A 12,658-nucleotide genomic window follows, 5' to 3' on the forward strand; every position below is an offset into this window, starting at 1 on the left:
AACCGCATACAAGCATTATGGGCGTCAGTGACTGGGACAGGCAGATGAGTCCGGTTAACTAACTCATTGGCATAAGGCTGACCCTGACCAGCACTAGGTGCCCACAAACAGGTCTTGTGGGCATCTGGGTGACTGGCACAGGCAAGAGGTCAGACACAGGCCTAGCGGGCCAGAGGTATTAGGAAAGATTGAAGGTGCCCAGATTCATTGAGGAGCTTTGGGGTGGTGTCCGAACTACGGCTGGGGCAGTGTGGGATGCCAAGTATCAGCAGTGATGCCAGTGGGCTCTGCAGAACATGGGACATCCATGACAGCGTGCATTGTTTGCAGATTTATAATCAAACTCAACCCAGCGCAAAGGTATTGAGGCACCTTACACGAGCAGCAGCCACATTACACAAGGTCACAGTATTTTTTAGGCACGGTGAGATTAAGTGAGTTGCCCAAAATCACAGGATGTGAAGCTGAGGCGGAGACTCGAACCTGGCCTCCAGTTCCAAAGTCGGCAGTTCCGACCCTAACACCACTTCTTAACCCTTCATAACACAAATATTAGTGTCCTAAGAAGGCAGTTTTTTTATATGAATCTTTCTTGAAACATTCTCAAAATACTCTTGAACATTAATTGCATAGAATCGTCCCGGTAACGCAGAGGTGTAGGCGCTGTGCTGCTGTTCAAAGACTGCGGTACAAAAGGGGGTGGTGATGGACGGAGCATCTAAACCAATCAAACACTCACACCCAGTCAACAGATCTGGGTTTAATCCATCACCGTTCTGTAGCCCACTTTGCCACCCCAGTTCAGACATGGCCATATGCAAATCATTCCGACACTGTGCCTCATGGGAACAGTCCAGCCCGAACTGCCAAGCCATGCCTTCCCTGGACCGGAAACAAGCTTCCTAGGACCGGTTTCTGGCATTACAGCCGTCTTCAGCCTGGTTTGCTTGAATCCAGTGGCAAAGTGAGCAAGGGACTGGCAAGTTGAGGGGGTGACCTGGCCAGCCTCCCGCGCGCCCTCACAGAAGTAGAGGCCCCCGAGGAGGCTGGTGACTGAGCCGCCCCCGGTACCACAGAGTTGGTATTCGGACCGCCCCAACGACGTCCTTCACAGAAGCAAGTACAACCAAAGATAGGGGTCGGGTTTGTAGGGCCCCAAAGCCCCTGGCACAGATGCCAGGGCCTTGAAACGAGGGAGAGGGGTAACCCCCTCTCTGACTTCTTCACTTTCAGATTCTTAGTCAATCAACTACCCCAAGTTATGAATGTAAATCCCGATTGCACACCTGAACGCGTACACTTTCGGAAACCCTCCTTTCCTAAATGTGTGCAGTTCCAAACACCTGCACCATGCTACTTGATACGCTCTGAAACACCCGGCTTTCCTATAAAAACAGCTAAATTGCGCGTCATAGTGTAAAAATCCTTACAATACATTTTTATTTTTTTTAAAACACACTGCACTGCTAGGTAGTTTGAAAAAACAGACTCGCTTCTCGATTGGTGAAGTTTAATACCTCTGCCTAATTGCTGAATTCTATGACTAATCTAAAAAAAAAAAAAATCAGCCTGACTCCTGAGTTTGTGAGGATTAGAAAATCTACTACACTTCTAAATTTGGCGAATCAACAAATTTATTTATTTATTTATTTATTTTAACATTTATAAAGCGCGAAACGAAGGCCCGTGGGCATCTCGGCGCTAAGTAACTGCAATGTTTAGCCAGCAAGGGGACTAGGAGATTATTGATGAAAAAGCCAAGTTTTGAGGTTTTTTCGAAAAGACCATAGGGACGTGCTGGTCTTGATCGAATAAGGCAGTGTGTTCCAAAGTTTTGGAGCAGCCACAAGGAATCTTCTGTCACCCCAGTTGACAGATTTAGTTCGGGGGATCACCAGGTCCAGGGAGCTGGAAGAGCGCAGTGCTCTAGATGGACAGTAGGGGGTAAGGTTTTGAGTGAAGAACGCTGGGCCAGCGTTGTGTAAAGCCTTATATACCAGACATAAGGTCTTAAACTTAATCCTCTTCCTCACCGGAAGCCAATGGAGTTGTCTTATGGTGGGTGAGACCGGATGGAATTTGGGGATTCGCCCTAGGAGCCTGGCGGCCGCGTTCTGTATAGTCTGCATTTTTGTTAACACTCTCTCCTGGGCCCCTAGAAACAAAGCGTTACAATAGTCTAGGGTGGAGAGCACCAGGGAGCTTACCAGCGTTTTCGCCATGTTTTCAGGTAAGAAGGGCAGAATTTTTTTGATGAGCCTAAGTTTATGAAAGGCTGAAGAGGATATCTGGTTGGCGTGTGGAAGAAAGTTCAGGCGGTTGTCGAACATGACTCCCAAGTTCCTCACTTTGTCAACCGGGACTGGGGGCTGGCCCATGGATGACGGCCACCAAAGGGGGGACCACTCCGGAGAGAGATTGCCGAAAATTACAACCTCCGATTTATCGGAGTTTAGCTTCAGACAATTGTGTGACATCCAGTTCCCGATGGCCGACATACCCTGGTTGAACATGTTGGCTTTCTGAAGTCCGTCATTTTTGACGGCAAGGACCAGTTGGGTGTCATCAGCGTATGAAGTGAGGCTCATCCCGTGTGCCCTGATGACGTTGGCAAGGTCCGACACATAAATGTTAAAAAGTGTCGGACTAAGGGATGAGCCTTGGGGAACTCCACACGGTAGTGACAGGGGGGAGGATTCAAAAGGTCCCACAGTGACGACCTGGGTCCTGTTGGCCAAGAAAGAGGCCAGAAGATTTTTGGCGTTACCTTGAATGCCTATGCTCTCGACACGGTCGACCAAGGTGGTGTGGTCGACCGTGTCAAAGGCCGCCGACAGGTCTAGTAAAATCAGGACGGCGGTGCCTCCCGCATCCCGGATAGATCGGATGTCGTCCGCCGCTTTGACCAAGGCCGTCTCGGTTCCGTGAAAGCGACGGAAGCCAAACTGTGTTTCATCTAGGCATTTGTTATCCTCGATGAAGGAGGAGAGTTGAGTATTCATAATTGTTTCCACTATTTTAGCTAATAGTGGGAGACTGGCGATGGGGCGGTAGCTTTCGAGTTCTTCTTTATCAAGGGTGGGTTTTATTAGGGTTTTCTTTAGTGACTCGGGATAGATGCCAGTGTTAAACATGGAGTTGCAGATGTTGGTTATAGAGGGTAAGACTGCATCCATGATAGGTTTCAAGACCTTCAAGGGACATGGGTCGAGAGCCGATCCCGATTTGATGGTGGATATAGTTTTTAGCACCTGCGGACACGTGACCTCGCTGAACTGCGAGAGAATGGGTCCTTCAGGTTGAGTTGATGGCCTGTGAGAGAGAGTAACGTTATTGGCGAAAACTCTGTAAATGTCATCAACTTTGCTGAAGAAGAACTTGGATAAAGCGTCGCAAAGGGTTTGAGACGGGGGAGGTGTGAGATCCACAGAGAAACCCGCTAGTTGTTTGGTGGTCTCATATAGGCATTTATTGGAATTTTGAGCGGTTTCAATTTTATTGCAATAATACTTTTTTTTTGCGTCCAAGATAAGCTGTTTGTATTTTGCTACCGACTCTTTATATAGGAGTTTGGCTTCGGGTGAGTAGTCCTTCCGCCAGTGTCTCTCTCTATTTCGGCACTGTTGCTTTTGGGTACGCAGTACCTCTGAGTACCACGGGGCCGAGGGGGTAGATCTATTGCGTGACCGTTGTTTAACTGGGACCAGATCTTTGGCTGCTGAGCTCACCCAGTTGTAAAATTGGGACGTGGCATTGTTAGGGTCCAGAGATAACGTAGGGAGGGTATCATTAAGCAAGGTTTCCAGCCTGCATACATCTAAGTCATCCCATGCCAAGTAGGGGGGACAGGGGTTAGGGTGGGGTTCGTCGACCAGGGGGTCGCCCACTGGTAGTGAGGCCAAGATGAGATGGTGATCCGACCAAATTAAAGGGAGTATTGTTGTGAGTTTGAGGCCCGAGGCATTAGAGAAAATGCCATCAAAGAGTAAAGCAAATGGCCTCGCTACTGAAATGTGTTAATTTTCTAAAAGCGGCCTTCCTCCGGAATTTGTAAAATGTACAATAATGCCCTCATTCCTAATCTAACTTTTAAAAACTTGCCAAACTTGCCATGGTCCTATTTGGCAGAATAACTCTTGCCTCCCAGAACGGGCGAAGTTCTAAACATTCAACCTACGAACCAAATCAGCCAACTTTCGAAAACTCGTCTCACTCCTGGATTGTTCAACTTTCAAGAACATCGGCCACTCTCGAAACAGGACATTTAAAAGAAACTACCTGCTCTTCCGTAGCCTTTATTGCTCCTGCGTCCCAAAGTCGTTCAGTCTGGTTGCCTGTTACTCGTGCTTATTGAGCAGTCGTTTTTACAGAAGTTTACAAATGTCACCTTTTCATTGGTGGCACACGAGGCGATACTGGAGAGATGGCAGCAATTAGGACTTGGGTACATTTTCAAAAACATGTACTGCTCCCGAAATGCTAGACTTTTAAACCAGTGGTGCACGCGCACCGCAGAGGAGAGGGGGCGCGGCAGTCAGGCGAACGCACGCTGCTGCGTGTGCTAGCCACCGTCGGGAATGGGCGGAGCAAAGGCGGCACATGCACCTGCCTTTATTCAATTGCGTGCTGTATTTTTTTTTTTTAAAAGCACGCTAAAATCAATAACAGCTGCCGAAAGCAAAACCACACCCACAAGCTAACACCAAAAGAAAAACGAAAGAAATGCCCTGGTATGTGTTACCACTTCCTCAGGATGTACCAACATCAAAAAGATCGTGAAACCTAACTGGCAATGCATTAAAGGATTGGATACCTTTAAAGAATTCCCTATATTTGCATTGAAAAAGAATAGAAGTATCAAGGACCACTTGGTGAGGGCGAATATGAAAGTTTCTAAAACACAACCCACTATACAGTCAAAGTTAGCCTTACCTCCTGTACAAGAACATCATCGCTGCGGAAATTGTACTTCATGTAGCAGCACCATTGAAGGGAGTGACTTTGGATACAGAAATAGAAACATCAGACATCAAGAATTCACTCATTGCAACACTTCTAACGTAGTGTATTGCGTGATTTGTCCGTGTCAACTAGCCTATGTAGGGAGTACAACCCAACAAATCAAAAATCTAATTACAGAACTAGACCCTGCATCAAATGTAAAGTTTTAACAGCGCCTATGGTAAAACATTGTATTGAAAAAAAATCGCGGACCTTTGGAAATTAAATGGACAGTTTTAAAACATATCAAAAGTTCCATGACTGATATACAACTAGGCAATTATGAAGCCAAATATATCCTGAAACTGGGAACCACAGTCCATGGACTAAATGAACTTTCTGAAATCCTGCATTGCGTGTAGCCGATCTGTAAGAGTGGTGCCAGCAGCTGAGACAACAAAAAGGCACTTGGATTACTTACAGATAATGCCCTCGAGTTATCTTGAAGATGAATCACCAAAGAATTCTTCCAGCTTTTGCATTCACAGTGCATTATTTATTACTTGTACCTTGCCTGTTTGGAATGGAGAACAAGACACTGTCTCTATACAGTTTTTAACACTATAGGTTTTTTTGACTAACTGAAAAAGGAAGTCAGGCCGCCTGAACAGGACATTTGGCACTAGGAAAAGCACCAAAAGACAGGCTCCCTCTTTCTATTTCGATGACGATGGCCTTTTTCAACAACACTGATAGGAAGTCAGGCGGCCCTGAATAAGCAAAACAATACCGGAAGACAGACAACCGGAAGTTATGAGCGTTGACCCCCGACACTGAGAGGACGCGCAAGTCATTTTCAAAAGAAGGCGTTGAAAACCAGGACGTTGCTTACGGGATTCACAATCGGTTTGATATATTTCACCTACCGACACGGAGAAGAGCGATGTGTGTATTGAAGAAGGAGTGCATGCCTCGCATTTTACAAAGACAGCGCAAGGTAAAAGAACCTGCGATTCCGCCAGCTCCAACATAAGTCAAAGAATTAAGTGTCCCGGTGGGTTTCGCCATATAATCTGCCACGTGCGCAAGCCTTAGGCTTAATTATTCAGCCTAGCGACTGCCACATCTGTATAGAATACTCCCTAAGGAATGCCTCCTAGCTCTATAATATGCCCGTAAGCCACTGAAATAATAAGCGTCACAGTGACGCTACGATAGTAAACTGCCGCGCCCGCAAGATGTCGAATTTAAAAGCCTAATAAGTTATGGAAACATGAGTACAAAATTCCCACTAAGGAACATATAGCAGTAATACATTAGGCACGTTCTTCCCTAGCCCTAGGAATCTAATATAACTGTAGCAGTTTCCTGCTCATGGAATGTTTTAAAATAAAATAATGACTAGTTAAGAACTACAATCCCCCTAGAAAAAAGTTGTTATGAAGCATGCTAAAGGATCAGGAGCTAGCTGTTATAGCTGCATCTTCTTTACTTCACAGAAAGCAAGCACATATGGGGAGCGGCGGCTACCCATCGCCAAAACAATCCAATTGGTCGATTCTGAAAGTGATCCACTTTTCTGCATCTTTCAGGTATGACAAGAAGGGTGCTTCCTACTCTCCTCATTATGATTAACACGAAAAGTAGTTCATCAGAGTAATTGTCCTATATATATTTTTTTATTCTTCAGTGTCCTACACTAAAGACCACATCCCTGAGGAAGACCTTACATGAAATTATCTGGTCCTCATCTTAAGGTCGAAACGAGTCGGCAAATCTTTTTTTCCTCCTGTTTTATTCACTTTTTTTCTCCACCACGAGGTCAAGTGTTTTAACATACTTTAAAGGACTGAAGATAACAGCAAATGTTTAGTTTTACCTACTGATGGAGGTGGACTATGATAAAATCGTGTATTAATATGAACTCTGACCTCCCCCTTTCTCTTTTGGACCACTGAGTTATTGATGACTGAGGAATAATCAGAATTATTTTCACGTCATGAAGTATTGTATTTTGTAAATAATGTCAAGGACCAGGAAGATGTCTGAAATTGGTTTTACTGTTTAGACTAGAAACTATTTTTCAATGTATACTGTTTACGAACTTATAAACACTGTACAGAAATTGTAAAGAGAATTTTTGGATGATGAAATATTTTTGACAAAATCAAAAAAAACTAAAAAAGAGAGTATGAGAATATATATATGAATAACGTGTGAATTAAAGGAAATTCACTGTCTTTGAAAAAGTATTAATTTGGTAAAGACTTTTTTGCTCACAGGGTTTACAGTATTATAGATGTTTGAATGCAATGGTGTTCATAAATTGAACAGACATTCGAGTAATAATTTGTGCTTGAATAGAAATTGAATTTTTCGAATCTATGGTCTTAGGGGTAACTGTGTTTATGTACCTTATCTTTCCATTGGTGGCACATGAGGCGATACTGGAGAGATGGCAGCAATTATGACTTGGATACATTTTCAAAAACATGTATTGCTCTCGGAATGCTAGACTTTTAAACCAGTGGTGTGCGCGCACCACAGAGGAGCGGAGGAAGGAGCGCGGCAGCAGGGCGAACGTGCGCTGCTGCGCATGCTAGCCACCGTCGGGAATGGGCGGAGCAAGGACGGGACATGTGCCCGCCTTTGCCCAACTGCGTGCTGTATTTTTTTTTAAAGGACGCTAAAGCCAATAACAGCCGCCGAAACCAAAACCACACGCTTGAGCGTGTGGTTAGCTGTCTAAAGCCTGTTCAAGAGGTCTCGCTGTCCCAGCAGTGCTGCGCACTGCAACACGGGCGCAAGACCTAAAAAGGCAAGTTAGTAGGTTTGCACAGACTAAAATGGCATTCCAATCCTGGAACTATTGCCTATCACTACCTTCAGCCCCAGTATGTAGATCTGCGGAAAGGCGGCAAAATAAGGGAATTGCTCGTATTCAAACGCTACCATGGTATGAGCACTGGCATAATCAGAAAGGTTATATCAGAGCTCTCATATAATGTGATTGCTGCCATAATTTTTCAATACACTACATGGCATGAAATGGACAAGTGGATTTTCTTACAGGGCAAGTACATTTAAAAAGCAACCTGCCTAATGAACAAGTAGATATTTTATTTCATTTCACACCCCTGAGGTGACAAGATGGGTGCCACTGGAATCCGTTAACCAACCAGTGATCTTCAAATCATGCTGCAGAGACGCAGCGTAAAGTTCACAGTGCTTAGGTATCTATTAAAAAAAGAGAATCGCAATTTAAGAATACTGGAGTTGTCTTAGGGTGACAGCTGCAGGACAGACATGCAAAGGCAAAGTCATGGAGCAGTGGTACAGAAAAGCAGGGTATATTAGGGTTCACCAACTTGTGAGAAATACCAAGGCTTGAACAAAGCCTCAAAGTGTTCACACAAAGTGACATGGCTTAAAGGACAGCAAGAAGAACAATGAGCACTACAAAATGTGAGTAAGACCAAGGTTGTGCATTTTGTTTATTACTGGAGCATCTTGACCAGAAATGCTACCAAGGTTAGGACAAACACCACTTAAAGAGGCAGGTTGTAAAGAGAATCAGTGTTTGGAAGATTGGGCAGAACATGAGACTTTGTTAGATTATTAGAACAGAAGCATCCTTCATCAGCAGATTGAGAAGGTTCACGATAAACTCTGTGCAAGAATCAGTTGTATTTGGGAAGGCTAAGAGACTCCAGATTCAAGGATTTGGCTTTGGGTGTTCAATTTGAGGATGTTAAGACTAGCAGCACATTTTAGACCAGTGATATGACCCGGAGCCCCTTGCGGCCCCTCTTGACCTTAACTCGCAAAAAGAACAATTGATCGACAGAATGCATAACAGTGCCATACATTCACCCAAGTACAGAGATCTGGGCCTACATCCATTGTTTTTTTTTTGCTCCCCATGCCATTCCAGTTTGAACCCAGCCATATGCAAATCAGTCTTGACCCGGCTCCCAATGAGAACAGTCCAGCACGAGCTGCTGTTTAGTTGCTGAACACTAATATTCAGAAAAAAATAAACAGGCAAGAAGTTATTACCCTGAAAATAAATGCTTGCCCATTCATGATTTTTTTAGACCTCCTTACACAATCCCTGACCCACCCAGACCCCCCTACAGCCACCCTGCTGGCATCCGTGCGACCCTCAGTCACACCACAGACCGTACATTGTGGCCCCTGGGCAAATGTTTGCGAGTACCCATGTTTTAGACCAACAAGAAGCTCGAGTAGAAGAGTCCCTTAAAGGCACAGGAGCATCATCTTGAGGACCTGTAGGGAGTGTTTAGAAATGGTGGCTGATCTTGGGTTTATTATCAAAGGGATGTAGATTGAGATGCCACAGCATAGTCATCATCAGCCAAACAGACAGTCCACAATGCCTGAAGCGTCCCACTTTAAATGCCATGTGAAACGAAAAGCATCCTGAAGTGGCCACAAGAAAGGTAGACTACAACAAAAGACACATTCAAAAAGTTCAAAGGTGTGTGGGGTGATACAGTTGACATTGTTTCCAGTGGTTGGCGCAATCACGAATATATACCATAATATTGACAGAGTTCAATTAAAAGCAACAAACAAACATTAGCATCAGATCCCAGAGAGGCAGCCCGTCATATAATGTTGTGTTTTCCTATCAATCTGTTGATGAAACTTCAAACTAGAAAATATGACAAAGAAAGGTTGCATGCAGATGATTTGAGGAGGCCTTGATCCAGGAATTGGGCGACACTGACTGGCAATGAGGTCGACTTGGAGCTCTATTGCCAAGCAACAGAGTGAGATTGAATCTGAATAAAACAGCAACTCCTATAATGGCTAAGCTTGACGTAGTAGTCAAAAGCATGTTATGATCAATGGCAAGTGTTTAAGTGTGATGTCTATGTTGAATTGTGCCACGATGGACCACAACGACGGACCTTATTGTAGACTGACAAAGTTGAGGTATTTGATTAGATAGCATGCCTTTTAAGGAAGTTAAACAAGGAGGTACAAAGAATAAATACATGGAGTTCAATGCAGTGGAATGTTACCAAAGTTTTCATTTTGTTTTTTTAACATGTAGTAGTATCAGGAGCAGCTTGCGAGGTTTAATAAATGAGAGAGCATATTGGTTGAAGAGGGTCCCGGAGGGAAAGGGCTACATGGGGGGTTTATTAATTGGGGCAATTAAGAAGGGGAGGATGGAAGACATCACGGTTGAAATTGAGATGTTAAGGGGGGGGGTAAGAATATAGATTATTTTGGAGTTTATTTAATAGAGAAGAAAGTAGGAAAGTCATATATTGAACCTATCCTTTTTTAAGGCATTATGTATGAAGAAAAAAAGTTGTGTTTGGATTACACCTGATAACACGGTCCTTTCTTGAGTTTTACGCTAGAGAGTTCAGGCTGATTGCTAATTTTGTTACAAATGAATTTGTGAATTTCAGTAATTTTGATGTGGGGATGATCTATTTATTATCTGGGTCATTTTCAGGTCTTGTTAATAACGGAAATGTATATTTTCTGGGTCTTCCCGGTAGACACACGAATATACAGGTTTATGTGCTGGTAACTTTTCTTGACTAGATTTAACATCCTGAACTTCTCAAGTTGGCCCCAGATCCTTAGGAAAGAGCACAGGTTTGGGAGATGTAGCGAGATCATGTTCAAAACATTACATGGGCAAATCTACTGATGCCCCTTTTTTAAATTCATTAGTAAATAAGTGTTTAAATCATTTGCTTGGGTAAGCACAGTGCAGGCATTTTGGATGAAATCTTAAGAGTTTTCCACTTCAAATAAAATTTTAAAAAACGAAGGCTTTTATATATCAAACGCCCTTCCAGATCCCGAACTGTGGTGACCCGCAGAATGCCGGTTCGAGCGCACATGCGCACTCCTCCTCGCGCCTCTCCCCGGTCGGCTCACCTGATTGGCTGCTGCGCTCGGGTCCGGCAACCGCCACCGCGGAGCCGTCGAAACGTGGCGAGCTCGATGAAGTCGCTGAGAGAGCGCGCACCTAACTGGAGCCGCGTCCGGGCACCCAACGCCGCGGCCATAGCGTGAGAAAGAGGAGGGAATGCGTACCAGCCGCTCCAGAACACAGACTGACTGACCCCCGATAGGGAGACACCGGTTCCAGAGCTGTCACTCAAAGTACGTCACGTCGTTGCCATACCGACAGAGGGAACGTCAGCTGTGACGACATTGTGATGTCAAGCTGGTAACCTTGGGGGGGGGGGGGCGACATAGACATCGAAAGAGGACTGTCATATGATCGCTGTAGCTGAAGGGAGAAGACACATCGGAGTAGGAGAAGAACTTATGCAGCAAGACGTGACCGGTGATGTTTTTTAGAAAACACGTATTGGTAAAACCAACCAATATGTTTTCCAGTTGAATAAGCTTTTCGGTGATCGGCGAGTTTGGGTTTAGGGTTGTTTGGGTAGCAGGTGTATACATGCTAACAGTTTAAATATGCAAAGTGGAAGATTAAAAAAAAAAGAATCGAGAGGCAATTTCATGTGGGAGACAGCCCATTTTTACTCCAGAAATCCGGAGCCTCCTGCCAGAATCGGGGTTATTGGCATGTGTGCAAGTGGATGAGTACATTGTGACTGAGAGCATAGATAGCGAGTATACATAGCTGCTAAGGTTTCAGAACGCTATGTGTGACATTTTCATAACGTTAGTGTAATTATGAGTGGCATTTTATCTAGGGTGACCAACCGTCCGTAAATTTCACGGACAGTCCGTAATTTTGGCTGTCTGTCCGTTGTCCGTGAAGGATTCTTTAACGGACGCCATATGTCCGTAATTTTAACCGGGCCCAGCTTGCCCCCACCTCCCTTCTTGACTCCGATGCTGTATGAAAGCTCCGACCCCCAGCAGCACTGTAGAGGCACAGCGGGATGGCAACCCTCACACCTCCAGCCCTTGATGAGCTGTTAAAAGGTGCTTGAAGGTGACAGAGGGAGGGGCTGCAGGTTCAGGAGCAGGGGGCATCCATTCACATGCAAACAGCCCTGAATGCGTCTTGTATCTGCTATTTAGAGGGGGGCTCACACATTCCATTTCTACCCAGGGCCCCAAACATCCTAGACTCGGCCAGATTACACCCCTGATTACACCGAGGCAGCACGTGGTTCTCTTCACAGAGCTTAATTACTGTCACTAATTTGTAAGCAAACCTCGGTTCTTCAAACATGCAGTCTATAATGTAATACAATAAAGAAATGGCACAATCGCACCCACACTGATTAACAAAGTATGGAGGACAATCAGTTCAATCAGTTCTCTTAGAGTATCTCCTGTAAGTACTGTATATCACAGTGGGGGGTGGCATTTTGGACAGAGAGCCTGTCTTCTCGTTGTCTTGTGCAGGAGGGGGCGAGAAGCCCAAGATGATACTAGAATACTGCATGCCCACCCCTGTGCCCACCCTGGTGGATCACGTTCCCTCTCCTGTGATGACTCCTGCTCCTGTCCCCCCATGTGGTGGCTCCAGTCCTCCCCCCCCACCCCCGCCTGGGATGGCTCCTGTCCCCCATGTTGTGGCTCCAGTCCACCCCTGCCTGTGATGGCTCTTGTCCCCCCCTGTGGTGGATCCTGTCTCTGCCCTGGGTGGCTTCTGTCCCAGTCCTGGAACGGCCCCTGCAGCGAGGGTGAAGTTCTTGATGGGCCTCTTCTCAAAAGTGCCCAGCTCAAAATTAAT

General features: G+C 45.2%; 1 protein-coding gene across 1 annotated transcript in view; it reads right to left on the reverse strand.

Annotated features, from left to right (window-relative positions):
- Window positions 1–11,101, reverse strand: part of COQ10A (coenzyme Q10A) — a 140,248-nt gene extending 129,147 nt beyond the window's left edge. Inside the window, exon 1 of the mRNA XM_086963821.1 lies at window positions 10,873–11,101. Coding sequence (XP_086819947.1) covers window positions 10,873–11,003 — 131 coding nt within the window. The 5' untranslated portion in view covers window positions 11,004–11,101. The remainder of the gene's footprint in view (window positions 1–10,872) is intronic.
- Window positions 11,102–12,658: the final 1,557 nt, after the last annotated feature.

This window comes from Lissotriton vulgaris, chromosome 1_1, assembly GCF_964263255.1.
Source record: "Lissotriton vulgaris chromosome 1_1, aLisVul1.2, whole genome shotgun sequence".
Classification (NCBI taxonomy): domain Eukaryota; kingdom Metazoa; phylum Chordata; class Amphibia; order Caudata; family Salamandridae; genus Lissotriton; species Lissotriton vulgaris.